At 50.3% G+C, this 27,476-nt stretch overlaps 2 protein-coding genes across 2 annotated transcripts in view; both read left to right on the top strand.

Annotated features, from left to right (window-relative positions):
* The first annotated feature begins 669 nt into the window (after positions 1-669).
* Positions 670-12,487, top strand: LOC147119188 (uncharacterized). The gene is given in 4 exon segments (XM_085984901.1): positions 670-3,498; positions 3,648-4,188; positions 10,116-10,596; positions 10,599-12,487. Coding segments are annotated over 4 exon segments (1,947 nt in total). The 5' UTR covers positions 670-2,647; the 3' UTR covers positions 10,673-12,487.
* LOC147119187 (uncharacterized) overlaps positions 10,844-27,476 on the top strand; it is a 38,855-nt gene continuing 22,222 nt past the window's right edge. Inside the window, exons 1-2 of the mRNA XM_085984045.1 lie at positions 10,844-10,930; positions 20,405-23,580. Coding sequence (XP_085840171.1) covers positions 22,551-23,580 — 1,030 coding nt within the window. The 5' untranslated portion in view covers positions 10,844-10,930; positions 20,405-22,550. The remainder of the gene's footprint in view (positions 10,931-20,404; positions 23,581-27,476) is intronic.

Below are 27,476 nucleotides of genomic sequence, written 5' to 3'. Positions count from 1 at the left end.
CCACGGACATCCGGCACGTCTCCGGTCGAGACAACGTGGTGGCCGACTGCCTATCCTGCCCCGCCGTCCACGGCGCCCACCTGGCAGTGGACTATGCTCAACTGGCAGCGGAGCAACGCACCGACCCCGATCTGCTCTCCGCGCCCACTACCCTCCCAGGGCTGCGACTGACCGACGTCACCTGCGGCCCGTCCGCCGTCACAGTCAAATGCGACACCTCCTTGGCGCAACCCCGCCTCGGCGTCCTGGCGAAAACGGGTGTTCGACATCGTCCACGGCCTCTCACACCCCGGCACCCGCGCGTCCATTACACTGGTGGCCAACCGATTTGTCTGGCGTGGCCTGCGCAAAGATGTGCGCGTCTGGGCCAGATCCTGCATAGCTTGCCAGCGTGCCAAAATCCACCAGCACGTCAAAGCCCCACTCGAGGAGTTCACCGTGCCAGAAAGAAGGTTCGACCACGTCCACATCGACCTCGTCGGCCCTCTGCCGCCATCACAAGGTCACACGCACCTGCTGACAATCGTGGACCGTACCACCCGCTGGCCCGAGGCCATTCCACTGACGTCCACCACCACCGCCGACATCGCGAGGGCGTTCATCGGTACCTGGGTCGCTCGGTTCGGCGTCCCCTCCGACATGACGTCGGATAAAGGCCCGCAGTTCACCTCTGATCTGTGGGCCGCCATCGCCCGAAACCTCGGGGTGGCCGTTCACCGCACCACGGCTTACCACCCCCAAGCCAGCGGACTGCGAGCGTTTCCACAGGTCCATGAAGGCGTCCCTCCGCGCCAGCCTCGAGGACGAGGCTTGGATCGACCGCCTCCCGTGGGTGCTACTCGGCCTACGCTCCGCGGTCAAGGAAGACCTGCAAGCCTCAGCGATGGAACTCGTGTACGGCCAGCCGCTGCGCGTACCCGGAGAGTTCCTGCCCACCGCCACGACCCCCTGGTCGGCTGACCAGCAACGCCGCGCTTTCGCCAACCGAGCACAACAGTTCGCTCCGGTACCCACCGGCCGGCACGGCGAACCAGCAACCCGCGTACCACCTAGCCTGCACATGGCCAAATTTGTTTTCGTGCGCCATGACGCCCACCGAGGACCTCTACGGCCCCCATACGACGGACCCTGCAAGGTACTGCAGACGGGGAACAAGTTCTTCCTCCTCGAAGTGGGCGGCAGAACTGACAAGGTGTCGGTCGACCGGCTCAAGCTGGCGCACCTAGAGCCCGACGAACCCGTTCAATTGGACCAACCCCCACCGCGGGGCAGACCGCCTAAGAGCCCGACGTGTCCGACCGCCCCGCTCCCGACACCAACCGCCAAGAGCCGTTCCGGCCGTGCCATCAAGCCGCCACGCCGGTTCGTACACTCCCTACTAGGGGATTCTGGGGGGAGCTGTGTAAGGATTCCGGGCTTCTTTAAACTGGTTTAAAGTAATTTTCCTGGTCTTGCAGCCTTTGCCTGCACTCAGACCAATTTTAAAATAAAACCAATTTTAAAACAGCGGTTTCGAATCGCTACGCCACCTTCCAGTTCTGACTGCAGGGCTTATAATTATTGATATTAAAACAGACACGTAGTTTGGATGAGAGAAAAAAATCAAGTTTTATTAACTAAAAGAAACTATAATCAAAATATCAAACTATCCCACACGAACACAGTAAAATTGTAAAACTATACAGCAAGGGGGGTTGCAGACGGCGAAAACGAGGGATACAATGGCTACAATGTTATTTAAACAATCTTAGCAATTCCCTTAAATCACCACCCCCCAAACTCCTGCTAGGTTGCCTTGTTGAGGAGTCAGAAACTCTGCTCACATGTGGTCCAGCGAAGTGAGAGAGAGAGCTCACCTATGGTCCCAGGAAGTCAAGAGAGCGAGCTGGCTTCAGCATCTATCTTTATACCTGGTGAGCCCCCCTGCCGTTCTGCCTTGCAAGGGCTGTGTGCAAAATTCCCCACCCAAAAGGGTCCAATAACAAAAGGGAGATACAGCTGCTCTATTGTCTAGCGCTGGGTGATTTAAAATCCATTCAAATCTTGAACGATTCCCATTCAAGGTGCAAAAGTCTCTTCTGCAGTTTCCTTTGTATCCACTCGATATACAAACAAATGCTAATAGCATTCAGTTGCTTTGTAAACAAAGTATTGTCCTTTGTCTTCATTGAACCTTACTTCCAGACACAGAAAGCTGCATTCCAAGCCTCTTTGTCTCGGCCATGTGGTGACTGCCATTTTATCCCTGGAAATTTAAAAGCACATCGCTCAGGGATCCTTTAATCAAAAAAAAGAATCTTCAGAACTGTAAGTTATTGCGAATTCTTACAGCTGTGTGGCGTACCGAACACAGAACAGACACAATCCGCTTTCCAGTCCGTAGACTATAAATCAGGCATCATGCCTTTAAGAAGGATCACACCTTTAAGAAACTCGATCTGCAACATAGTTAAGCCCAGAGCGGGGGAAGGGGCAGTCGAAGCTGTGCACTGATGAAAGACAGTTGTACTTTGTGTAGTCTCTGACTCCATTTTGTGTTCAGCATGCAGCCTCAACAATTAAACCTTTTCTGTTGAACCTCTCCGAGTTCAGTATTTTTTGCTAGGAGTACGTAGACTCCTACAACCTGAATATCATCGGCCTCTGAATGTGGAAGCAAAAAGCACCATTCAATTACCTGTTTGTTCTGGAAATTCATAGGCGCAGTCACACCGGGGAGAGGCTGTTCACCTGTCCTGTGTGTGAGAAGAGATTCACTCAGTCATCTGCCCTGCTGAGACACCAGCAAGTTCACACTGATGAGAGAGAGTTCAAATGCTCCGACTGCGAAAAGTGTTTTAAATGTCCTGAGGCACTGATGGAGCACCAGCACATTCACACCGGTTACACACCGTTCAGCTGCTCTCTCTGCGGGAAGAGGTTCAGGAGATCATCTCACCTGCTGACACACCAGCGAGTTCACACCGGGGAGAGGCCGTTTACCTGCTCCGAGTGTGGGAAGGGATTCACTGATTCATCCAACCTGCTGACACACCAGCGAGTTCACACTGGGGAGAGGGCGTCCACCTGTTCTGTGTGTGAGAAGAGATTCATTCAGTCATCCCATCTACTGAGACACCAGCGAGTTCACACAGGGGAGAAACCGTTCACCTGCTGTGTGTGTGAAAAGGGATTCACGCAGTCATCCCATCTACTGACACACCACACTGATATGAGGCTTTTTACATGTTCTGACTGTGAGAAGAGATTTAAAAGCAAAAAGGATCTGCTGAGACACCAGCAAGTTCACACTGGGGAGAGGCCGTTCACCTGCTCCGAGTGTGGGAAAGGATTTATTAATTCAGCCAATCTGCTGAAGCATGGGCGAGTTCACACTGACGAGAGACCTTTTAAATGCCCGGACTGTGGGAAGTGCTATAAAAGTTCTGGGGAACTGACATGCCATCAACGTGTTCACACTGGGGAGAGACCGTTCAGGTGTTCTCACTGCGGGACTGGGTTCAGGCGATCATCTGAACTCACACTGGGGAGAGACCTTTCACCTGCTCTGTGTGTGGGAAGGGATTCACTTGTTCATCCCACCTCACTACTCACCAACTTGTTCACACCGATAACAGACCTTTTCAATGTTCTGACTGCGAGAAGAGCTTTAAAAGCAGAAATGATCTGCTGACACACCAGTATAGTCACACTGGGGAGAGACCGTTCACCTGCTCTGAGTGTGGGAAGGGATTTACTCAGTTATCCTACCTGCTGACACACCAGCGAATTCACACTGGGGAGAGGCCATTCACCTGCCCTGTGTGTGAGAAGAGATTCACTCAGTCATCCCACCTGCTGGCACACCAACTTGTTCACACAGTTAAGAGACCTTTTACATGTTCTGACTGTGAGAACAGATTTAAAAGCGCAAAGGATCTGCTGAGACACCAGCAAGTTCATTCTTGGGAGAGGCCGTTCACCTGCTCCGTGTGTGGGAAGGGATTCACTGATTCATCCAACCTGTTGAAACACCAACGTACTCACACTGGGGAGAGGCCGTTCACCTGCTCCGTGTGTGGGAAGGGATTCACTCATTCATTTCACCTGCTGAGACACCAGCGAGTTCACACTGGGGAGAGGCCGTTCACCTGCTCCGTGTGTGGGAAGGGATTCACTCAGTCATCCCACCTTCTGACACACCAGCGAGTTCACACGTGACTGCTGGGTTTGGATTATGCTGTTATTGCTGCTGTTAATCACATCCAGGAGTGAACCATGCTCATTCTGACAGTTGGGATTTGTTTCTGCTGATGTTAATAACCCTATAACTGGGCTGGTGTTCAATATTCTGGATACCTGTCAAATAAATCAGCTTTGTTTTAAACACATTGTTGTAGATTTTTTTCTTTCCCACCTGAGTGTTTAGTATCACCTGGCTGGAGCTCAGAAAGGACAATCTGGGGGAGGATCGTACGGGGGGAACAGAACTTCAGCCTGGACACAGTCCTTCAGGGCCACACTGAGAGGGGCAAACGGCACTTTGGTCTTTCTCGTCTCTCTTCACTGACAGCAAAGTCGCCGTGTGGGTTAATCTTGAGGCCTGTAAGAAATATGTCCCAGCCGCTCTCTTCCATGGTTCAGAGCTCCTAGGCACGGAACAGAAGGCTCCTTTACAACTGTGTTTAGAGTCAGGAAGAACAATGGAGAATGCTGGAAACGTGCTGTCAAATCAGAGATTGGTGTAAAACTGCGATCTGTTCCTGACTGAAAGTGAAACAGGTTTAAGTTTCCAGTCTAAAAATGACTGGTAATTATTCCACGAAGATTTAATGTGTTTGTGGGACAGTCCTGAGTCTACCATTTTAAGGCAGGCATTAACTCATTTAAAATAAACACATTTAAAATAAATTGGTTAAAGTCTGCATTAAAATAGCAGATGGAAGAGTTCACAGGAGCCTGTTAACTGCTAGTACAATTATACAACAGACATTTGATCTCCAGATAAAGAAGGACCTGCAGTGTGTTTCCAGGAATTCCCTGTTTTATTGACGTACCCATAACATCCACGGGGGAGCGATCCCAACAGTTACTCTGGGATCACTCCCGCTGTGGAACTCCACCACTGACCCTGCTGAAGGTTGTAGGCTCAGGGAGTGGGGCCTCCTGGAGTGGACTTTAAGAAAGCTGGGTTTTGGTACCCTGACAAATATATGGCGAGGAACCAGAGGAATCCTTACTAAGGAACCGTCTGGGCTCTTACCTGCCTGCGTAGGTCTCGGGGTGAATGATGCCTGACTTGCCGAAATTTGAACCCAGTTTGTAACAAGACGACTTCAGTTTACAGAAGAATAGGAACAAATATCACCCACAATTGAGGGAGATAAAAGCAGCCATTAGAGAAGCTCAGAGGTCTTTGGAAAAGAAAATGGTGCAGAATTGTGGTAAGAATAGCAAAAGCTTTTCCAGCTATGTTAGGAGTCTGAAGACATAGTTACACAGAGTTACAGAGTCTACAGAGAGTCTACAGCACAGGAACAGGCCATTCGGCCCAACTGGTCTCTGGTGGTGTATGCTCCACACGAGTCTCCTCCCACCCTCTTCATCTAAACCTATTAGCATAACCTTCTATTCCTTGCATCTGTGCTATTCACCTCAACTACTCCTTTTGGTTGCACGTTCCACATTCTTACCTCTTTGGGTAAAGAAGTTTCCCCTGAATTCCTTATTGGATTTATTAGTGACTATCTTATAATTATGACTTCTAGTTTTGGACTCCTGCAGTGGAAACATTTTCTTCAGGTCCACCCGATATAACCTTTTCATAACTTTAAAGACCTCGATCAGGTCACCCATTGGCCTTCTCTTTATTCTAGAGAAAAGAGCCGCAGCCTGTTCAGCCTTTCCTGATAAATATATCCTCTCAGTTCTAGGATCATCCTTGCAAATACTTTTTGCACTTTTTCCAGTGCCTCTATATCCTTTTTATAATATGGAGACCAGAACTGTTCACAGTACTCCAAGTGTAGTCCAAGCAAGGTTCTATACAAGTTTAACATAACTTTTCTGCTTTTCAATTCTATCCCTCTGGAAATGAACCCCGGTGCTTGGATTGCTTCTTTTATGGCCTTAATCTGCATCCCTACTTACAGTGATTTGTGTATCTGTACCCCTACAGTCCTTTCCTGCTCTACCCCATTGATTCCAAATAATTTCCAAGTAGTGTGTGGCCTCCTTATTCTTCCTACCAAAATGCACTACCTCACACTTATCTACATTGAAATTCATTTGTTAATAACACGTCCATTCTGCAAATTTATTCACGTCTTCTTGCATTTTCTCACAGTCTTCCTCAGTATTATCTACACATCCCAATTTGGTGTCATCGACAAATTTTGAAATTGTTCTTCCGATTCCCGAGTCCAAATCATTTATGTAAATGTGAACAACAATGGTCCCAGCACCAATCCCTGTGGAACACCACTTTTCACCTTTTGCCAGTCTGAGCAGCTACTCCTGACCCCTACTCTCTGTTTCCTGTTTTGTAACCAGCTTGCTATCCATCCATAACAATATGTAAGATGTAGAAGATGAGTAAGGTGTGAAGTGAAGGGCCAGGCAGCAGAATGGATTGAAAGATAGCTACAAGATAGAAATCAGAGGATTGGAGTTAAGGGAAGTTTGTAGCCATCTTTCCATCGTATTTGTGTGTGTCGCTGTTATTACTGTTTGTTTCATATTTGTCATGGTGTGAAGATGCCGGTGTTGGACTGGGGTGGACAAATGTAAGAAGTCACACAACACCAGGTTATAGTCCAACAGAAATAACAACAGAAAATGCTGGAAAAACTCAGCAGGTCAGGCAACATCCGTGGAGAGAAATTTGAGTTGATGTTTCGGGTTGGACCCTTCTTCAAAACTGGAAAGAAAAGAAACTAGATCGAAGGCAGGGCTGCGATCGGACAAAAGAATAAAAGAAACAAAAGAAGTAAAAGAGATTAGAAGCTAGACGAGATGGTAATAGGCTGGGATTAGGTGTAAAGTGTACTGGCAGGGCAAAAGATAGCTGCCAGGTGTGAGAGAGAAACAAAAGGAAAGGGGGGGGGGAAAGGACTGGAACAATTACAAGAGAAAATGAAATGGGGGCCGAGCTTATGATCTGAAATTGTTGAACTCGATATTGAGTCCGGAAGGCTGCAGACTGCCTAATCGGAAGATGAGGTGCTGTTCCTCGAGTTTACATTGAGCTTCCGTGGAACAATACAAGAGGCCAAGGACGGTGAGGTCCGAGTGGGAATGGAGCGGTGAATTAAAATGACAGGCGACCGGAAGCTCGGGGTCACCCTTACGGACTGAACGGAGGTGTTCCGCAAAGCGGTCACCCAATCTGCGTTTGGTCTCCCCAATGTAGAGGAGACCGCATCGTGAGCAGCGAATACTGTGGTTGACACTGCCCTCGACCGTGTCAGTTCTATCTCCCGCACTTCTGCCCTCACCCCTGCCCCTCCCTCCCGGAACCACGATAGGGTTCCCCTTGTCCTCACCTTTCACCCCACCAGCCTCCACATTCAACGGATCATCCTCCGCCATTTCCGCTACCTCCAAAGTGATCCCACCACCAAACGTATCTTCCCCTCCCCTCCCCTTTCAGCATTCCGCAGGGACCGCTCCCTCCGAGACACCCTAGTCCACTCCTCTATCACCCCAAACAGCCCTTCCTCTTCACCTGGCACCTTCCCGTGCAAGCGGAGGAGATGTAACACCTGCCCCTATACCTCCCCCCTTCCCACTGTCCAGGGCCCCAAACACCCCTTCCAGGTGAAACAGCGATTTACTTGTACTTCTCGCAATCTAGTACACTGTATTCGCTGCTCACGATGTGGTCTCCTCTACATTGGGGAGACCAAACGCAGATTGGGTGACCGCTTTGCGGAACACCTCCGTTCAGTCCGTAAGGGTGACCCCGAGCTTCCGGTCGCCTGTCATTTTAATTCACCGCTCCATTCCCACTCGGACCTCACCGTCCTTGGCCTCTTGTATTGTTCCACGGAAGCTCAACGTAAACTCGAGGAACAGCACCTCATCTTCCGATTAGGCAGTCTGCAGCCTTCCGGACTCAATGTCGAGTTCAACAATTTCAGATCATAAGCTCGGCCCCCATTTCATTTTCTCTTGTAATTGTTCCACTCCTTTCCCCCCCCCCTTTCCTTTTGTTTCTCTCTCACACCTGGCAGCTATCTTTTGCCCTGCCAGCACACTTTACACCTAATCCCAGCCTATTACCATCTCGTCTAGCTTCTAATCTCTTTTACTTCTTTTGTTTCTTTTATTCTTTTGTCCGATCGCAGCCCTGCCTTCGATCTAGTTTCTTTTCTTTCCAGTTTTGAAGAAGGGTCCAACCCGAAACGTCAACTCAAATTTCTCTCCACGGATGTTGCCTGACCTGCTGAGTTTTTCCAGCATTTTCTGTTGTTATTTCGGATTTCCAACATCTGCAGTATTTTGCTATTGTTATAGTCCAACAGCTTTATTTGAAATCACAAGCTTTTGGAGCGCTGCTCCTTCGTCAGGTGAAGTGGAGCAGCGCTCCAAAAGCTTGTGATTTCAAATAAAGCTGTTGGACTATAACCTGGTGTTGTGTGACTTCTTACATTTTTCATATTTGTGGTGCACTAGGGCTCTTGCCTAAACAGTTTTTGTTCCCGTCTGGTGACAGTGGGACTACTTAGTGTCGCCCCTACCGGTAGTCAAAAAAGGCCCATCTCAATCGGATGAGAAAAAATGAATGTTTATCCACCAATTGGGGATTTCAATGGCAGGGCATTCACCCAGAATCCACCGCGCCCTATCAATGACGACTGCAGCCCAGTGCGCCGGCGCGGGGGCACATGTACACTGCGCATGCGCAGTCCGAGAGTCAGCGATGGATTGAGCGGAACAAGCGGGTCAGCGGCCGGGAGAAGATTGTAGCCGGAGGGGATAGATTGAACCCGTGGGTGGGTTTAAAAACTTTATAAACACCTGGTATAGGCCTGAGGCCCAAATAAGAGCCCACAGGCTCCGTGTTTCCCCGGTTACAGGCCCGGTCAGTGACCGCCCGGGTGATCCGGGTCACTGGCCGCCATCTTGGACAGGGCGGGTCTCGCGGCGCATGCGCGGTACTTTGGGCAGGAACAAAGAGTGGGTGGAGCTTCAGGGTCTCTGTCAGTTTGATTGGTCCACATGTTTCTCCCACATTAGTGGCCCCTGAAAGGGAGCCTTGTTGGGCTGATTCTTGTTTGGTGACCCTGGGGCAACCCAGTCTCACCCGATTGGTCCATCCAAAAAGGCCCAGTGACCAGCAGAGAAAATCAGCAGCTCATTGATTTTATTCTCACTCTGCACAGAACGGGTGTGGAACTGAACCCAACCAGAGTAGAGGGAGGGGGAAAACTGGGAGTGGAGGAAAGAAATATTGGAGATGGTGCGATGGGTTTATATTTCAGCACAGGGAGGAGGGAGAGTGTGTGGGACAGGGATTTACAGCTTTGGGGAACAAGAGAGGAAAGAATGTTTCATAGAAACTAGAATTCTGAATTTCTATCCTGTACTTAAAGTGATGACTTTTGTAAACTCCTTTTATAGGTTATTAGAAGGTGAGGATTTACAGACTGGAAGCTCAAACCAAACATCACATCAAGATCTGACAGAGTCACTCCATTCATCAGGACCTGAATATCACCGGCCTTTGAATGTGGGAGGAGGAATGAGTGTCTGCTCTGTCTGTGGGAAAAGATTTCAAACATCAGTGTGATTTGGAAAGCAGTGAGACACACACATACCTGAGTGAGAGTGTTCCAGTGCACAGACTGTGGAAAGAGCTTTAACCAGTTACACAGCCTGAAAAAACATCGCACAGTTTACAGCAGAGAGAAACCATACATGTGTGTGTGTGTGTATGTGGATCGTCCAACCTGGAGAGACACAAGGACAACCGCACCACGGAGAAACCGTGTAAATGTGGGGACTGTGGGAAGGGATTCAATTACCCTTCCCAGCTGGAAGTTCATCGACGCAGACACACCGGGGAGAGGCCGTTCAGTTGCTCTCACTGCCTGAAGACTTTCAAAGAATCATCCAACCTGTTGAAACACCAGCAAATTCACACTGGTGAGAGACCGTTCACCTGCTCTGTGTGTGGGAAGGGATTCTCTCAGTCTTCCCACCTGCTGAAACACCAGCGAGTTCACACCGGGGAGCGACCGTTCACCTGCTATATTTGTGGGAAAGGATTCACTCAGTCTTCTAACCTGCTCACACACCAGCGAGTTCACACCGGGGAGAGACCGTTCACCTGCTATATTTGTGGGAAAGGATTCACTCAGTCTTCTAACCTGCTCACACACCAGCGAGTTCACACTGGGGAGAAGCCATTTACCTGCTCTATCTGTGGGATGGGATTCTCTCAGTCCTTCCATCTATTGACACACCAGCGAGTTCACACTGACGAGAGGCCGTTCAGGTGCTCTCACTGTACGAAGACATTTGCCCGTTCATCCAACCTGAAGACACACCAGCGAATTCACACTGGGGAGAGGCCGTTCACCTGCTCTGAGTGTGGGAAGGGATTCACTCAGTCATCCAACCTGCTGACACACCAGCGAGTTCATATGTGATTGCAGGGTTTGGATTCTGCTGTTATTGCTGCTGTTAATCACATCCAGGACTGAACCATGTTCATTCTGACAGTTGGGGTTTGTTTCTGCTGATGTTAATAACCCTATAACTGGGCTGGAGTTTATTATTCTGGATAAATGTCAAATAAATCGGCTTTATTTGTCCACTCAGGAAGTGTATTTAACAGAAGATCAACAAGGAAACACATCACGGCCCAATAATCCAGCTCTATATTTACAGGAGAAAGACTGTTATCACACTCCTCGAGTGGACAAGATCAAGAAAGATCCCAAATGTAAGAATCCCATTACTCTTTTCTAAATACCTTTCAAATCCTGACCAGTTCCGGCCTTATTTTAGAATTCCCCATCCCTGTGGCAGTCAATATTGGTCAAAAAATACAAATTGGAAATTTCTAACTGATTTTTCTCTTTCAGTGTTTCAAGCTGACCAGGTCCTTCACTCAGAGAATCTCCAAAGAGACTCTTTGATTTAAACACAGCTCTCCCCTCCTTTATATCTGGGATTAGAGTTACCGGGAATTTGAATACCTGACCACTCAAATTTAAAAGGGCCCGTCAGTGATATACAGACTGAACCAATGACACAGCTCTGGGTCAGTTTGAATTATTCCTCTCTCCAGCCTGTAACCGATGAAACTTGTAACACTGAGGCTGAAATTCCACTGCCGTGCACCCGGGGAGCAGGCAGTGCTGGGCACAGAGGGAGCAGCAAACCGGGTTCAAAGTGGGCACGCTGCGTTTGCCCTTGCCCTGGGTTTTCCGATGAGCTTGTCCTGGGGCCCAGTGGGATTTCACTGCTCCGGGGTATTTCCGGGATGTCCTCGCTGCCCCTGGAATTCCCACACATTGCCCCCTGGGTGTGAGGCCAGCGCTCTGTGCCTTTAAACACTGGAGTGAAGCCGAGTCCTGCAGGCACACAGTCACCAGGAGGAGTTTCTAACTGTCCAGACCGACCTCTTGGGGAGATTATCCCACTTTTGGGCCGGTTGTGGTTTCTTTCCATTGTCCGGTTGCTTGTTCCCTTGGATTGGATCTTTATTTGTTCCCTTTGGTTTGGGTTCAGTTTCACTGCTTGACCCACCACTCAAAGCACTTTGCCTTTGAAGGCGGCAGGACATGATTATAAGGCTGTTATAAAAAGCATTCGGGATCCTGGGCTTTATAAACAGAGGCACAGAAAGCAAGGAAGTTATGCTAAACATTAATGAATCACTGGTTAGGCCTCAGCTGGAGTATTGTGTCCAATTCTGGGCACCAGGCTTTCGAAAGGATATCAAGGCCTTGGAGAGGGTGCAGAGGAGATTTAGGGGAATGGTGACACTGCCAGGAGGGCCGGTAACAAAAGTGCACAGATTTCAGATAATTGTTGAAAGAATGAGGGGGGAGATGACAATGTTTTAATGCACAGAATGATTCTGATCTGGAAGGTGGTGGGAGCAGATTCAATAGTAACATTCAAAAGGGAATTGGAGAAATACTTGAAAAGGAGAGAGCAGGGGAGTGGGACTAATTGGAGAGCTCGACCAAAGAGCCGGCACAGGCACGATAGGCCGAATGGCCGCCTTCTGTCCTCGATGATTCTATGAGCAAAATATTTCCTGATTACGTTTCACAGCCAGAATTCAGCCTCCGATTCGGCGGTGAATTCCAGGCCGCATTCTTCAAACAACCAAACTTTGTTTTGTTATTCATTCTCGCTGGCAAGGTCGTCATTTATTGTCCAACCCTCGTTGTGAAACGTTATCAGTACAGATACAGTCAGTAACACAGGGTGCTGGGGGAGGGGTTACTGAGTGACAGTGTGAGGGAGCTGGATTAACATCAGTAGAGATACAGTCAGTAACACAGGGTGCTTGGGCGGGGGGGGGGGGGGGTTACTGAGTGACAGTGTGAGGGAGCTGGATTAACATCAGTAGAGATACAGTCAGTAAAACAGGGCCCTGGGGGAGAGGTTACTGAGTGATAGTGTGAGGGAGCTGGATTAACATCAGTAGAGATACAGTCAGTAACACAGGGTGCTGGGGGGAGGGGTTACTGAGTGACAGTGTGAGGGAGCTGGATTAACATCAGTAGAGATACAGTCAGTAACACAGGGTGCTGGGGGAGGGGTTACTGAGTGACAGTGTGAGGGAGCTGGATTAACATCAATAGAGATATAGACAGTAACACGGTGCAGGGGGAGGGGTTACTGAGTGACAGGGTGAGGGAGCTGGATTAACATCAATAGAAATACAGACAGTAACACAGGGTGCTGGGGGGAGGGGTTACTGAGTGACAGTTTGAGGGAGCTGGATTAACATCAGTACAGATACAGACAGTAACACAGGGTGCTGGGGGAGGGGTTACTGAGGGACAGTGTGAGGGAGCTGGATTAACATCTGTACAGATACAGTCAGTAACACAGGGTGCTGGGGGAGGGGCTACTGAGTGACAGTGTGAGGGAGCTGGATTAACATCAGTAGAGATACAGTCAGTAACACAGGGTGCTGGGGGAGGGGTTACTGAGTGACAGGGTGAGGGAGCTGGATTAAGATCAGTAGAGATATGTTGTGTCTGTGTGTTGATAGAGACACTGAAGACAGGAGTTGGCTTGATAGGTGTTTACTAAACAAAGTCTGGAGGGGAACTAACGGATACAACACAATACTCAGGCTTATATAGCCCGAGTGGCCATTACCAGCATTACAGTACACAGGGGGCTCTTAAAGGCACATACACTACAATTCCTCCCCTTTTAGCTAACCAGTACATAATATTTGAAGTAATTATTAATTACATGTTACAAGAAAAATAATCTATACATTGCTGCAGTTAATTAATTATGTCAGTCTCTCTGGAGGCTTCCTGACTCGGTCCGGATAACGCCTCGGTGGTGTAGTAGGTTCTTTTGGCAAGGCTGATTCGGCTTGAATGCCAGTGTCGGGTTCATCGGGTTCCAGTATCACCGGATCGGAGGTAGATATAGGTATCTCTACTTCATCGTTAGGCGTATAGAGTTGTGGTGTAGGTTGTCCCTTTTCGGATGACTCTATGATTTGGTCAGCATGGCGCCTTATTATGCTTTCTCCGATGTCCACGGTATACATCAGCGGTCCTAGTCGTGTGCAGATAGTTCCAGGCTGCCATTTCTCGGTACGGTAGTCCCGGGCCAAAACTTGTTGACCTATCTGGAAGGTTCTAGTTGGCCTTTCATTCATGCCTTGAAATTGCCGGTTCTCCACGTCCCTTCTGATGTTGGGCTTGATCAAATCCAGCCGGCATCTTAGGCTTCTATTGAAGAACATCATGGCGGGAGTTTGGTTTGTAACCATATGTGTTGCATTCCTGTATGCGAACAAGAAGTTATCCACCTTGTGCTGAAGTTTTATGTCTTCATTACCCATGGCCTTTATGGCCTTCTTGAAGGTCTGGACAAACCTTTCAGCCAATCCATTGGTGGCGGGATGGTATGGGGCGGACGTGTAGTGCTTAACCCCATTGTTTTTTAAGAACTTCCTGAATTCTTCGGACACAAATTGCGGTCCATTATCAGAACAGATCTGTTCCGGCAGCCCATTCCTGGCAAATATGGTCCTTAATACTGTGATGGTTTTTTCCGTGGTGGTGGAGGACATCTTGATTACCTCCAGCCACTTGGAGTGTGCATCAACCGCGATTAAGAACATTGAGTCCATAAATGGACCAGCAAAGTCGATGTGTACCCTTTGCCAGGGAGATGAGGGCCACTCCCATGGATGTAGAGGGGCTTGGGGTGGAGCGTTTTGGACCTTCTGGCATCCTAGGCAGCTCTTGGTCATGTCTTCGATGTCTCCATCAATACCTGGCCACCATATAAACGCTCTGGCTAGGTTCTTCATTTTCACTCCACCCAGATGCCCCTCGTGAAGCTCCTTTAGCACTTTATCCTGGAGTTTGGGTGGAATCACCACTCTGGATCCACACATCAAGGTTCCTCGGCACACTGACAACTGTTCTCTTCTTTGCGAGAATGCTGGCAACAGTGGTTCGCCATGTGCTGGCCATCCCTTCACCGTTAAGTCGTAGACTCGTGAGACAGTCGGGTCATTTCTCGTTTCCTTTTCAATGGCAGAATTTGTTACTGGTAGACATTCCACTATGGTTGAGTGGAACATCTCCACTGGGTCTACTGTAGGTGCCTCTTCTACCATTGGCAACGGTAGGCGTGATAAACTGTCAGCATTCCCATGATGTTTTGATCCTTTGTATTCTATGTTGTATTGGTGTGCCCCTAGAAAAAGGGACCACCTCTGTAGCCGTTGCGCTGTCATAATGGGAACACCCTTTTTAGGGTTGAATATGGAGATGAGGGGTTGATGGTCAGTCAACAAGGTAAATTTTTGTCTGTGTAGGTAATGGTTGAATTTCTTCACTCCCCATACCAGGCTGAGTGCTTCCTGTCGATTTGGGCATAGTTACGCTCAGCTGAGTTCAATGAGTGTGACGCGAAAGCTATCGGCCGTTCCGAGCCATCAGGGAATTTATGCGATAATACTGCTCCTATGCCGTAAGGGGATGCATCGCACGCCAGTCTGATTGGCAGTGATGGGTTGTAATGAGCCAAAACTTCTTTGGACGTGATTAAGTCTTTGCATTTATGGAAGGCACGTTTACAGTCTTCGCTCCATTTCCAAATTACTCCTGTTTGCAGCAGTTCATTAAGAGGGTGTAGAAGAGTTGATAAGTTCGGTAAAAATTTATGATAGTAATTTATTAATCCCAGGAACGACCTTAATTGTGAAACATTTTCAGGTGCTGGGGCTTTTATGACCGCTTCAATTTTTTCAGGTGACTTATGCAACCCTTCCTTATTAATTATGTGGCCACAATATGATATTTGATTTTGGAAAAATTCGCACTTGGGGCGATTTGCTCGTGGGCCCCGTTCTCTCAGCCTAGTGAGCACCTGCTCCAAATTGGCAAGGTGCTCGTTGTCGTTTTCTCCTGTTACAAGGATGTCGTCTAGGTAGCTTTGAGTCCCCGGAATCCCTTGGAGGACTTGCTCCATAACTCCTTGCCAGATAGCTGGAGCGGATGCTACTCCGAAAACCAGTCGATTGTACTGGTACAGACCTTTGTGTGTATTTATCGTGAGATATTTTTTAGAGGCCTCTTCAACCTCCATCTGTAGATATGCCTGTGCCAAGTCAATTTTGGTGAAACGTTTCCCTCCGGATAGTGAGGCGAAAATATCTTCTATCCTCGGAAGAGGATACTGTACCGTGTGAAGGGCCAGGTTTACAGTCACCTTGAAGTCTCCACAGATGCGAATTTTTCTCTGTTCTTCAGATTTATCATTCTTCAATGCTTTCTTCATGACTGGGACGATGGGTGTTGCCCACTCGCTCCAATCTATTTTAGATAATACGCCTGCCTTTTCCAAATTCTCCAGCTCTGCCTCGACTGCTGGACGAATTGCGTATGGCACCGGTCTTGCCTTAAAAAACTTGGGAATTGCTGCATCTTCCACTTTTATTGAGGCGGTGATGCCTTTCAAGGTTCCTAGTTTCTCTTGAAACACTTCCTTGGCGTTGGCCAAGATGTCTTTTAATTGTTCAGGTATGACGTCATCATCATTTTTTTCCTTACTGGTCACCGTCAGTGCCTGAATGGAGTGCCAGTCTAAACGTATTTTCCTGATCCATTCACGTCCCAACAGCGGTGGACCACCATCTTGTAGAACGTATAAATACAACTTCTGTATTTCCTTGCCGTTGTATACAACAGGCACCCTTATTTTTCCTTTGGGGTATACTTTCTGCCCCGTATATGTTTTCAAGATAATGGATGTGTCTTTTAAAGGTATATGCGGAAATAGCCGCTCGTAATCCCGTCGATTTATGACGGTCAGAGCTGATCCTGTATCTAGCTCCATTTTAACTGGGGACCCTGCTATTGTGAGGGTAACCCAAATGGTCTGGTAATCTTCTTTGGCAATTACATTATGTAATTTGAGAGAGCTTAGTCTCTTGTTCCCGGAGTCGCTATCGCTCTTCTGGTCTTCGGAGCTACTGTCCGTCATCATTTGTACCTTTCTGTGCTTTTCCTTATTGATTTTTTTCCTGTTAGTGGATTTTTTGTTTCCAGATCGGCATACACGTGTAATGTGTCCCATCTTTCCGCATTGCCTGCATGCTTTGTCCTTGAACCAGCAGTCCCTCTGGTCATGGGTGGATCTGCCGCAGCGATAACATCTCTCGAAACCCCGCGTCATTTCATGGGTGCCGAAGTCCTGTGGCTTTTGCTGTATCTCTGCAGTTCCTCTTGCACTGAAAGCCTTGTCCAGTGTTAAATCTTTCTCAGAAAATAACCTTTTTTGTGTTCCTACACTTAGGAGACCGCAGACGAATTTGTCTCGTAGAGAATCTGCCAGTCCTGCCTCGAATTGGCAGTGTAGGGTATCAACAATCTCCTTAAAATTCTTGTCCATCGGTTCGGCTGGAGTGATTAAGTTTCGTAACAGCTTGTATGTCTTTGCGCCCATTAGATTTAGAAGTACTGAAGCTTTTTTTTCATCTTCTATTCCATTTGCGGTGCAATATACCTCCACTCTTTCCACATATGTGATCCAATCCTCTATCTCGTTATCAAAAGCATCAATATTGCCAGAATTAGGCATCTTAGAAAAGATATGGCGCTTCCCGCGCTTTTCTTTCTTTTCTGCAGAAAAGATATGGCGCTTCCCGCGCTTTCCCGCCGCTGCTGCCGATGACAACGCTGTTTCCCGCGGTTTCCGTTCTTTTTTATTTATTTATTTACAGTTGGAGACTCGTTCCCGCCGGACTCTCTAGGTCTGAATGCTGACCTGCTTGCAGCCGCGGCCGTCTCCCGAGTGCTCCCTCCCTGTCTGTTACTGCCTGCCTCCGCTCTCGCTGCTTGGCCCAGCTGCAGAGCCAGCCGCCGGAGCCCCAGCCTGACGCCCAGGAAGGATTACCGCAGTACCTGCCACCAGCTTGGCCAGCTGGTGAAACAACAGCTTCTTTCACTTCTTGATTCTTCTGGACGCCAGAGGAGTCGATGTCCTTGAGGTGCTGCCGAATTGTAGGTAAGTCCGTTTCCACTTCGTCGCCACTGTTATGTCTGTGTGTTGATAGAGACACTGAAGACAGGAGTTGGCTTGATAGGTGTTTACTAAACAAAGTCTGGAGGGGAACTAACGGATACAACACAATACTCAGGCTTATATAGCCCGAGTGGCCATTACCGGCATTACAGTACACATGGGGCTCTTAAAGGCACATACACTACAAGATACAGTCAGTAACACAGGGTGCTGGGGGAGGGGTTACTGAGTGACAGTGTGAGGGAACTGGATTAACATCAGCAGAGATACAGCCAGTAACACAGGGCGCTGGGGGAGGGGTTACTGAGTGATAGTGTGAGGGAGCTGGATTAACATCAGTAGAGATACAGCCAGTAACACAGGGCGCTGGGGGAGGGGTTACTGAGTGATAGTGTGAGGGAGCTGGATTAACATCAGTAGAGATACAGCCAGTAACACAGGGCGCTGGGGGAGGGGTTACTGAGTGACAGTGTGAGGGAGCTGGATTAACATCAGTAGAGAAAGTCAGTAACACGGTGCTGGGGGAGGGGTTACTGAGTGATAGTGTGAGGGAGCTGGATTAACATCAGTAGAGATACAGTCAGTAACACAGGGTGCTGTGGGAGGGGTTACTGAGTGATAGTGTGAGGGAGCTGGATTAACATCAGTAGAGATACAGCCAGTAACACAGGGCGCTGGGGGAGGGGTTACTGAGTGACAGTGTGAGGGAGCTGGATTAACATCAGTAGAGAAAGTCAGTAACACGGTGCTGGGGGAGGGGTTACTGAGTGATAGTGTGAGGGAGCTGGATTAACATCAGTAGAGATACAGTCAGTAACACAGGGTGCTGTGGGAGGGGTTACTGAGTGACAGTGTGAGGGAGCTGGATTAACATCAGTAGAGATACAGTCAGTAACACGGCGCTGGGGGAGGGGTTACTGTGTGACAGTGTGAGGGAGCTGGATTAACATCAGTAGAGATACAGTCAGTAACACAGGGTGCTGGGGGAGCTGGATTAACATCAGTAGAGATACAGTCAGTAACACAGCGCTCGGGGAGGGGTTACTGAGTGACAGTGTGGGGGAGCTGGATTAACATCAGTAGAGATACAGTCAGTAACATGGCGCTGGGGGAGGGGTTACTGAGTGACAGTGTGAGGGAGCTGGATTAACATCAGCAGAGATACAGTCAGTAACACTGGGTGCTGGGGGAGGTGTTACTGAGTGACAGTGTGAGGGAGCTGGATTAACATCAGCAGAGATACAGTCAGTAACACAGGGCGCTGGGGGAGGGGTTACTGAGTGACAGTGTGAGGGAGCTGGATTAACATCAGTAGAGATACAGTCAGTAACACGGTGCTGGGGGAGGGGTTACTGAGTGACAGGGTGAGGGAGCTGGTTTAACATCAGTAGAGATACAGTCAGGAACACAGGGCACAGGGGAGGGGTTACTGAGTGACAGTGTGAGGGAGCTGGATTAACATCAGTAGAGATACAGTCAGTAACACAGGATGCTGGGGGAGGGGTTACTGAGTGACAGCGTGAGGGAGCTGGATTAACATCAGTAGAGATACAGTCAGTAACACAGGGTGCTGTGGGAGGGGTTACTGAGTGATAGTGTGAGGGAGCTGGATTAACATCAGTAGAGATACAGCCAGTAACACAGGGCGCTGGGGGAGGGGTTACTGAGTGACAGTGTGAGGGAGCTGGATTAACATCAGTAGAGAAAGTCAGTAACACGGTGCTGGGGGAGGGGTTACTGAGTGATAGTGTGAGGGAGCTGGATTAACATCAGTAGAGATACAGTCAGTAACACAGGGTGCTGTGGGAGGGGTTACTGAGTGACAGTGTGAGGGAGCTGGATTAACATCAGTAGAGATACAGTCAGTAACACAGGGTGCTGGGGGAGGTGTTACTGAGTGACAGTGTGGGGGAGCTGGATTAACATCAGTAGAGATACAGTCAGTAACACGGCGCTGGGGGAGGGGTTACTGTGTGACAGTGTGAGGGAGCTGGATTAACATCAGTAGAGATACAGTCAGTAACACAGGGTGCTGGGGGAGCTGGATTAACATCAGTAGAGATACAGTCAGTAACACAGGGCGCTGGGGGAGGGGTTACTGAGTGATAGTGTGAGGGAGCTGGATTAACATCAGTAGAGATACAGTCAGTAACAGAGGGCACTGGGGGAGGGGTTACTGAGTGACAGTGTGAGGGAGCTGGATTAACATCAGTAGAGATACAGTCAATAACACAGGGCACGGGGGGAGGGGTTACTGAGTGACGGGGTGAGGGAGCTGGATTAACATCAGTGGAGATACAGTCAGTAACACAGGGCACGGGGGGAGGGGTTACTGAGTGACGGGGTGAGGGAGCTGGATTAACATCAGTAGAGATACAGTCAGTAACACAGGGTACTGGGGGAGGGGTTACTGAGTGACAGTGTGAGGGAGCTGGATTAACATCAGTAGAGATACAGTCAGTAACACAGGGTGCTGGGGGAGGGGTTACTGAGTGACAGTGTGAGGGAGCTGGATTAACATCAGTAGAGATACAGTCAGTATTCCAGGCATAATCCAGCCTGAAATGCCTCAGCCTGGCCTGATGATCTGTCTCAGTATTTGTGGGAGTTGGTTTGTGTGAACAGATATATCAGTGATTTGAATGAGACTCTTTCTGTGTCCCAGCTCCTGTCAATACTGGCTGGAAAGGGGCTGGACTCTCCGGAGGCTCCACACCGCTGGCTGCTCGTGTGTACGTGATCTCCCATCAGATTAATGTTTTTTTTTCAATTGATTTATTCTTTATGGGACTTGGGCATCGGCAACATTTATTCCCCATCCCTAGTTGCCCTTGAGAAGCGGGTGGTGAACCGCCTTCTTGAACCGCTGCAGTCCGTGTGGTGAAGGTACTCCCACAGAGCTGTTAGGGAGGGAGTTCCAGGATTTTGACCCAGCGACGCTGAAGCATCGGCGATATATTTCCAAGTCAGGATGTTGTGTGACTTGGAGGGGAGCTTGGAGGTGGTGGTGTTCCCCTGCGCCTGCTGCCCTCGTCCCTCCAGGTGGTGGAGGTCGCGGGTTTTGGAGGTCATAGAATCGTAGAATCATAGAAAGTTACATTTCGGAAGGAGGCCATTTCGGCCCATCGTGTCCGCACCGGCCAACAAAGAGCTCTCCAGCCTAATCCCACCTCCCAGCTCTTGGTCCGTAGCCCCGCAGGTTACAGCATCCCAAGTGCACATCCAAGTACTTTTTAAATGTGGTTAGGGTTCCTGCCTCTACCACCCTTTCAGGCAGTGAATTCCAGACCCCCACAACCCTCTGGGTGAAGAAATTTCCCCACAAATCCCAACTAAACCTTCCAACAATTACTTTAAATTTGTGCCCCCTGGTTTTTGACCCCTCTGCTAAAGGAAATAGGTCCCTTCTATCCACTTTATGTAGGTCCCTCATAATGTTATACGCCTCAATAAATCTCCCCTCAGCCTCCTCTGTTCCAAGGAAAACAGACCCAGCCGATCCAGTCTTTCCTCATAGCGAAGATTCTCTACTCCCAGCAACATCCTTGTAAATCTCCTCTGCACCCTCTCTAGTGCAATCACATCTTTCCTGTAATGTGGTGACCAGAACTGCACGCTGTACTCTAGCTCAGGCCTAACTTTGGTTTGGTTTTAGTTTCACTGCTGGACCCACCACTCAAAGCACTTTGTCTGATCTGCCCCCGGAATGAGCAGACTCCTCCCTCACCTCCCACACTGCACCATCTCTCCTCCTCTTTCCCCCTTGGTTGTGTTCCACACTCTGGGCCTTGGGCCTTCCCCGGGGATTCTCAGTATGAACAGGTGGGATGTGTTTGGAGACAGGGTGTCCCGGCTCTCCACCTTTAAAGGGACAAGGAGACGACCAGCTGGGCTGAATGGCCCTGCTTTATGACATCACTGCAGTGCCTAGCAACCAACCTCCCTGAGCCCTGCTCATTATGGGCTGGCAGTGTTTGATGGGACAGTGTAGAGGGAGCTTTACTCTGTATCTAACCCGTGCTGTGCCTGCCCTGGGAGTGTTTGATGGGGACAGTGTAGAGAGAGCTTTACTCTGTATCTAACCCGTGCTGTACCTGCCCTGGGTGTGTTTGATGGGACAGTGTAGAGAGAGCTTTACTCTGTATCTAACCCGTGCTGTACCTGCCCTGGGAGTGTTTGATGGGACAGTGTAGAGGGAGCTTTACTCTGTATCTAACCCGTGCTGTACCTGCCCTGGGAGTGTTTGCTGGGACACTGTAGAGGGAGCTTTACTCTGTATCTAACCCGTGCTGTACTTTCCCTGGGAGTGTTTGATGGGACAGTGTAGAGGGAGCTTTACTCTGTATCTAACCCGTGCTGTACTTACCCTGGGAGTGTTTGATGGGACAGTGTAGAGGGAGCTTTACTCTGTATCTAACCCGTGCTGTACTTACCCTGGGAGTGTTTGATGGGACAGTGTAGAGGGAGCTTTACTCTGTGTGGTAAACCACTTTTATCGTTCACTATCGTTACTCTATAGTTATCACTGTTGTATTGTTCTCACTGTTCTCACTGTTGTATCACTATACGAGGTCGCCTCTTGTCGCGCTGTTATACCTGGGCTGACCACCTCCGACTCCGCCCATGGCTCCACCTACCTGCCCAGGTATAAAGGTAGTCGACTGGCTGGTATTCCTCCTTGTTGGACCCGATCACCCACGAGGGTGGGCTCTGTTATTTAGTCAATAAAAACCTTTAGTTACGTTCCTAACTCGTCGCTTTTTATTGGACGAATTGATAGGTATATCAATTTTATTGACTAAATTTTAAAGATGTCTACTACTGGCCAGCCGGAAGCCCTCCCAGAAGCACAGCCACAGCAGCTTTCAGACACCGGGCTACACCAGCCACACCAGCCGGCTTGGCTGCAAGCCCTCAAACCACCGTACCTGGATCTAAACCCACAGGCAGCAAACTCAGCCCTCAACTTCAAACACTGGCTGGACTGCTTCGAATCCTACCTGGAAGAATCCGGCGTCCCTCAGAGATCCAAACTAAGAGTTCTGAACGCCCAAGCGAGCCCGAGAGTATACGCACTCATCCAGGACACGACTACATACGAGGCCGCTATCAACCTACTGAAACAGCAGTACCGGAGCCCGGTAAATTACATGTACACCAGGCACCTCCTGAGATCCCGCCCGCAACAGCCAGGAGAGTCTGTAGCTGAATTTTTACGGGCGCTAAGAGCACTCGGCAGGAACTGTGACTTTAAAGCGGTGACGGCTGTTGAAAATACGGAAGATAATATCCGCGATGCCTTTGTGAAAGGCCTACGGTCCGACTACTCACGGCAAAGACTGCTTGAAGCTAAAGACGTCGACCTGGACAAAGCTGAAGCCCTCGCTCTCTCCCTAGAGGTGGCCCATCAGGACCAGGAGGCGTTTTCCAGGTACTGCTCGCGACCCTGGGACTCGGGCCCGACCCCTACCGCAATACCCTTCGCAGCGCCGCCCCCGGGACCTACCTCAGCGTCGGCGTCCCGGACCCGACCGGGACTGCCACCCCCGGTACCGGCTCCGACATCGGGCACCCGCGATCGGGCCGCCGGCTGCTTCTTTTGCGGCCAGGAGAAGCACCCGAGGTCGCGCTGCCCAGCCAGGAACTCTACCTGCTCAACCTGCAGGAAGAAAGGCCACTTCTCTAAGGCCTGCAGGAGCGGATCTTCAGAGGCCAGCAGTGCCTCATGCGAACTGTGGGGGCGGCCATCTTCTTTCAAGGCAACTGAGGCCAGCATCCCCACACGTGAGTCATGGGGGCGGCCATCTTTGATCAAGGCAACCGACCCCAATAGTGCCTCATGTGAGTTATGGGGGCAGCCATCTTCTCCGCCATTTTGTCCTACCTCGTGGGAGACGCCATTTTACCCACCACGCCCGACTGCCACCGGGCCCCCGGACCCGACGACCGCCTCGCCCGCAGACGACAACGACTCGCTTACCTACACACTAGCCTCCGTCACTCTGGATCAAGCCCGCCCACACCACCTGTCCAAGTCGATGATGGACATTAAAGTAAACGGCCACGCCACGACCTGCCTGTTCGACAGCGGAAGCACGGAGAGCTTCATCCACCCGGACACGGTGAGCCACTACTCCCTCCCTGTCCTGCCAACGCGCAACCGAATCTCGATGGCATCGAGGTCCCACGCCACGGACATTAGCGGCTACTGTGTTGTGACCTTGTCGGTTAAGGGTACGGAGTATAAAAATTTTAAACTCCTCGTCCTCCCCCAGCTCTGCGCTGCCGTCCTACTAGGGCTGGACTTCCAATCCCACCTCCAAAGTGTAACCCTAGCATACGGTGGACCCCTCCCCCCACTCACAGTCGACAACCAGCGAATGTTAAACCGCCCACCGCGTAACACCTGCAGCCTATCCACCCTCAAGGTGCCGCCACCTTCCCTGTTCGCTAACCTCACCCCCGACTGCAAACCCGTCGCTACCAAGAGCAGGCGGTACAGCGCTGGGGACAGAGCCTTCATTAGCTCTGAGGTGCGGCGCCTCCTGAAAGAGGGCATTATCGAGGGGAGCAACAGCCCCTGGCGTGCCCAGGTCGTGGTCGTTAAGACCGGCGATAAAAATCGCCTGGTCATCGACTACAGCCAGACCATAAACAGATACACCCAGCTGGACGCATACCCGCTTCCCCGCATATCTGACATGGTCAATCAGATTGCACAATACCGCGTATTCTCGACCATCGACCTTAAGTCGGCCTACCACCAACTCCCTATCCACCCCGAGGACCGCCAGTACACCGCCTTCGAGGCGAATGGGCGCCTATACCACTTCCTTAGGGTCCCCTTCGGTGTCACCAACGGGGTCTCGGTCTTCCAAAGGGAGATGGACCGGATGGTTGACCAGAACGGACTGCAGGCCACATTCCCCTATCTAGATAACGTCACCATCTGCGGCCGCGACCGGCAGGACCATGACGTGAATCTGGAGAAATTCCTCCGTACGGCCCAACGGCTGAACCTCACCTACAATAAGGAGAAATGTGTGTTTAACACCTCGCGCCTTGCCATCCTTGGCTGTGTAGTAGAGAACGGACTCATCGGCCCCGACCCCGAAAGAATGCGCCCCCTCATGGAGCTACCCCTCCCCCACTGCCCTAAGGCACTTAAGAGAACCCTGGGGCTCTTCGCCTACTATGCCCAATGGGTGCCCAATTATGCGGACAAAGCCAGACCCCTCATGAAGTCCACATCCTTCCCCCTCACGGAGGAAGCGTGCGCGGCCTTCTCCCTCATCAAGGGAGACATAGCCAAGGCCACAATGCACGCAGTGGATGAGTCCATCCCCTTCCAAGTGGAGAGCGATGCATCCGACTTCGCCCTAGCCGCTACCCTTAACCAGGAGGGGAGGCCGGTGGCCTTCTTCTCAAGGACCCTACAGGGCCCCGAGATCCGACACTCGTCGGTCGAGAAGGAAGCCCAGGCAATTGTGGAGGCGGTACGGCGCTGGAGGCATTACCTGGCAGGCAAACGATTTACCCTCCTCACCGACCAACGTTCGGTTGCTTTCATGTTTAATAACAAGCTGAGGGGCAAAATCAAGAATGACAAGATCTTGAGGTGGAGAATCGAGCTATCCACCTACGATTATGATATCTTGTACCGGCCAGGTAAGCTGAACGAACCCCCTGATGCTCTTTCACGAATTACATGCGCCAGCGCGCATATTGATAGACTTCAGACCCTCCACAACGACCTCTGCCACCCCGGGGTCACCAGACTTTACCATTTCATTAAGGCCCGCAACCTGACCTACTCCATCGAGGAGGTCAGGACCATGACCAGGAACTGCCAGACCTGCGCCGAGTGCAAACCGCACTTCTATAGGCCGGACAGAGCAAGCCTGATCAAGGCCACCCGCCCCTTCGAGCGCCTGAGCATCGACTTTAAGGGGCCTCTACCGTCATCTGACCGCAATGTGTACTTCCTCAACATCGTTGATGAGTACTCCCGTTTCCCTTTTGCCTTCCCCTGCCCAGACATGACCAGTACCACGGTCATCAAGTGCCTGAACGACCTCTTCGCCTTGTTCGGGTTCCCGAACTATATACATAGTGACCGGGGCTCCTCCTTCATGAGCGAGGAACTCCGTCAGTTCCTACTAGCGAGAGGTATTGCAGCAAGTAGGACCACCAGCTACAACCCCCGAGGGAACGGCCAGGTGGAAAGAGAGAACGCGACGGTATGGAAGGCCGTCCTCTTAGCCTTAAAGTCTAAGGGCCTCCCAACCTCCCGCTGGCAGGAAGTCCTCCCGACAGCGCTGCACTCCATCCGGTCACTACTTTGCACTGCCGTTAACGCCACCCCCCATGAACGAATGTTTGTTTTCCCCAGGAAGTCGACTACGGGAACCACTCTACCAACCTGGCTGACCTCTCCGGGGCCCGTCTTGCTGCGAAAGCACGTGAGGGCCCATAAAACGGACCCCCTGGTCGAGAGGGTGAACCTCCTGCACGCCAACCCCCAGTACGCCTACGTGGCTTACCCAGACGGGCGGGAGGACACTGTCTCCTTACGAGACCTCGCACCCTCGGGCACTCCGGAGACACCACCTTTACCCCCCCCACCCCCCCCCCCAATTCCAGCCCAGGTAGACGGCATGCCGGAACCCCACGAGCCTTCGCCGACCACGCAGACACCAGCATTAACACCGGATAACGCAGCACCGCCGCTGCGACGATCGGAGAGGCTTACGAGGCCTCTGGACAGACTGACATACCAGAACTGGTAGTACACTTCACCCCGCCGGACTCAAATCTAAACAAGGGGTGAATGTGGTAAACCACTTTTATCGTTCACTATCGTTACTCTATAGTTATCACTGTTGTATTGTTATCACTGTTCTCACTGTTGTATCACTATACGAGGTCGCCTCTTGTCGCGCTGTTATACCTGGGCTGACCACCTCCGACTCCGCCCATGGCTCCACCTACCTGCCCAGGTATAAAGGTAGTCGACTGGCTGGTATTCCTCCTTGTTGGACCCGATCACCCACGAGGGTGGGCTCTGTTATTTAGTCAATAAAAACCTTTAGTTACGTTCCTAACTCGTCGCTTTTTATTGGACGAATTGATAGGTATATCACTCTGTATCTAACCCGTGCTGTACCTGCCCTGGGAGTGTATGATGGGACAGTGTAGAGGGAGCTTTACTCTGTATCTAACCCGTGCTGTGCTTACCCTGGGAGTGTTTGATGGGACAGTGTAGAGGGAGCTTTACTCTGTATCTAACCCATGCTGTACTTACCCTGGGAGTGTTTGATGGGACAGTGTAGAGGGAGCTTTACTCTGTATCTAACCCATGCTGTACTTACCCTGGGAGTGTTTGATGGGACAGTGTAGAGGGAGCTTTACTCTGTATCTAACCCATGCTGTACCTGCCCTGGGTGTGTTTGATGGGACAGTGTAGAGGGAGCTTTGCTCTGTATCTAACCCGTGCTGTACCTGCCCTGGGAGTGTTTGATGGGACAGTGTAGATGGAGCTTTACTCTGTATCTAACCCGTGCTGTACCTGCCCTGGGAGTGTTTGATGGGACAGGGTAGATGGAGCTTTACTCTGTATCTAACCCATGCTGTACCTGCCCTGGGAGTGTTTGATGGGACAGTGTAAAGGGAGCTTTACTCTGTATCTAACCCGTGCTGTACCTGCCCTGGGAATGTTTGATGGGACAGTGTAGAGG

This window comes from Somniosus microcephalus, chromosome 4 (genome assembly GCF_052327205.1).
Source record: "Somniosus microcephalus isolate GS21.2 chromosome 4, FLI_Smic_1.0, whole genome shotgun sequence".
Taxonomy (NCBI): Eukaryota; Metazoa; Chordata; class Chondrichthyes; order Squaliformes; family Somniosidae; genus Somniosus; species Somniosus microcephalus.
This window is presented reverse-complemented; position numbering and strand designations above follow the sequence as displayed.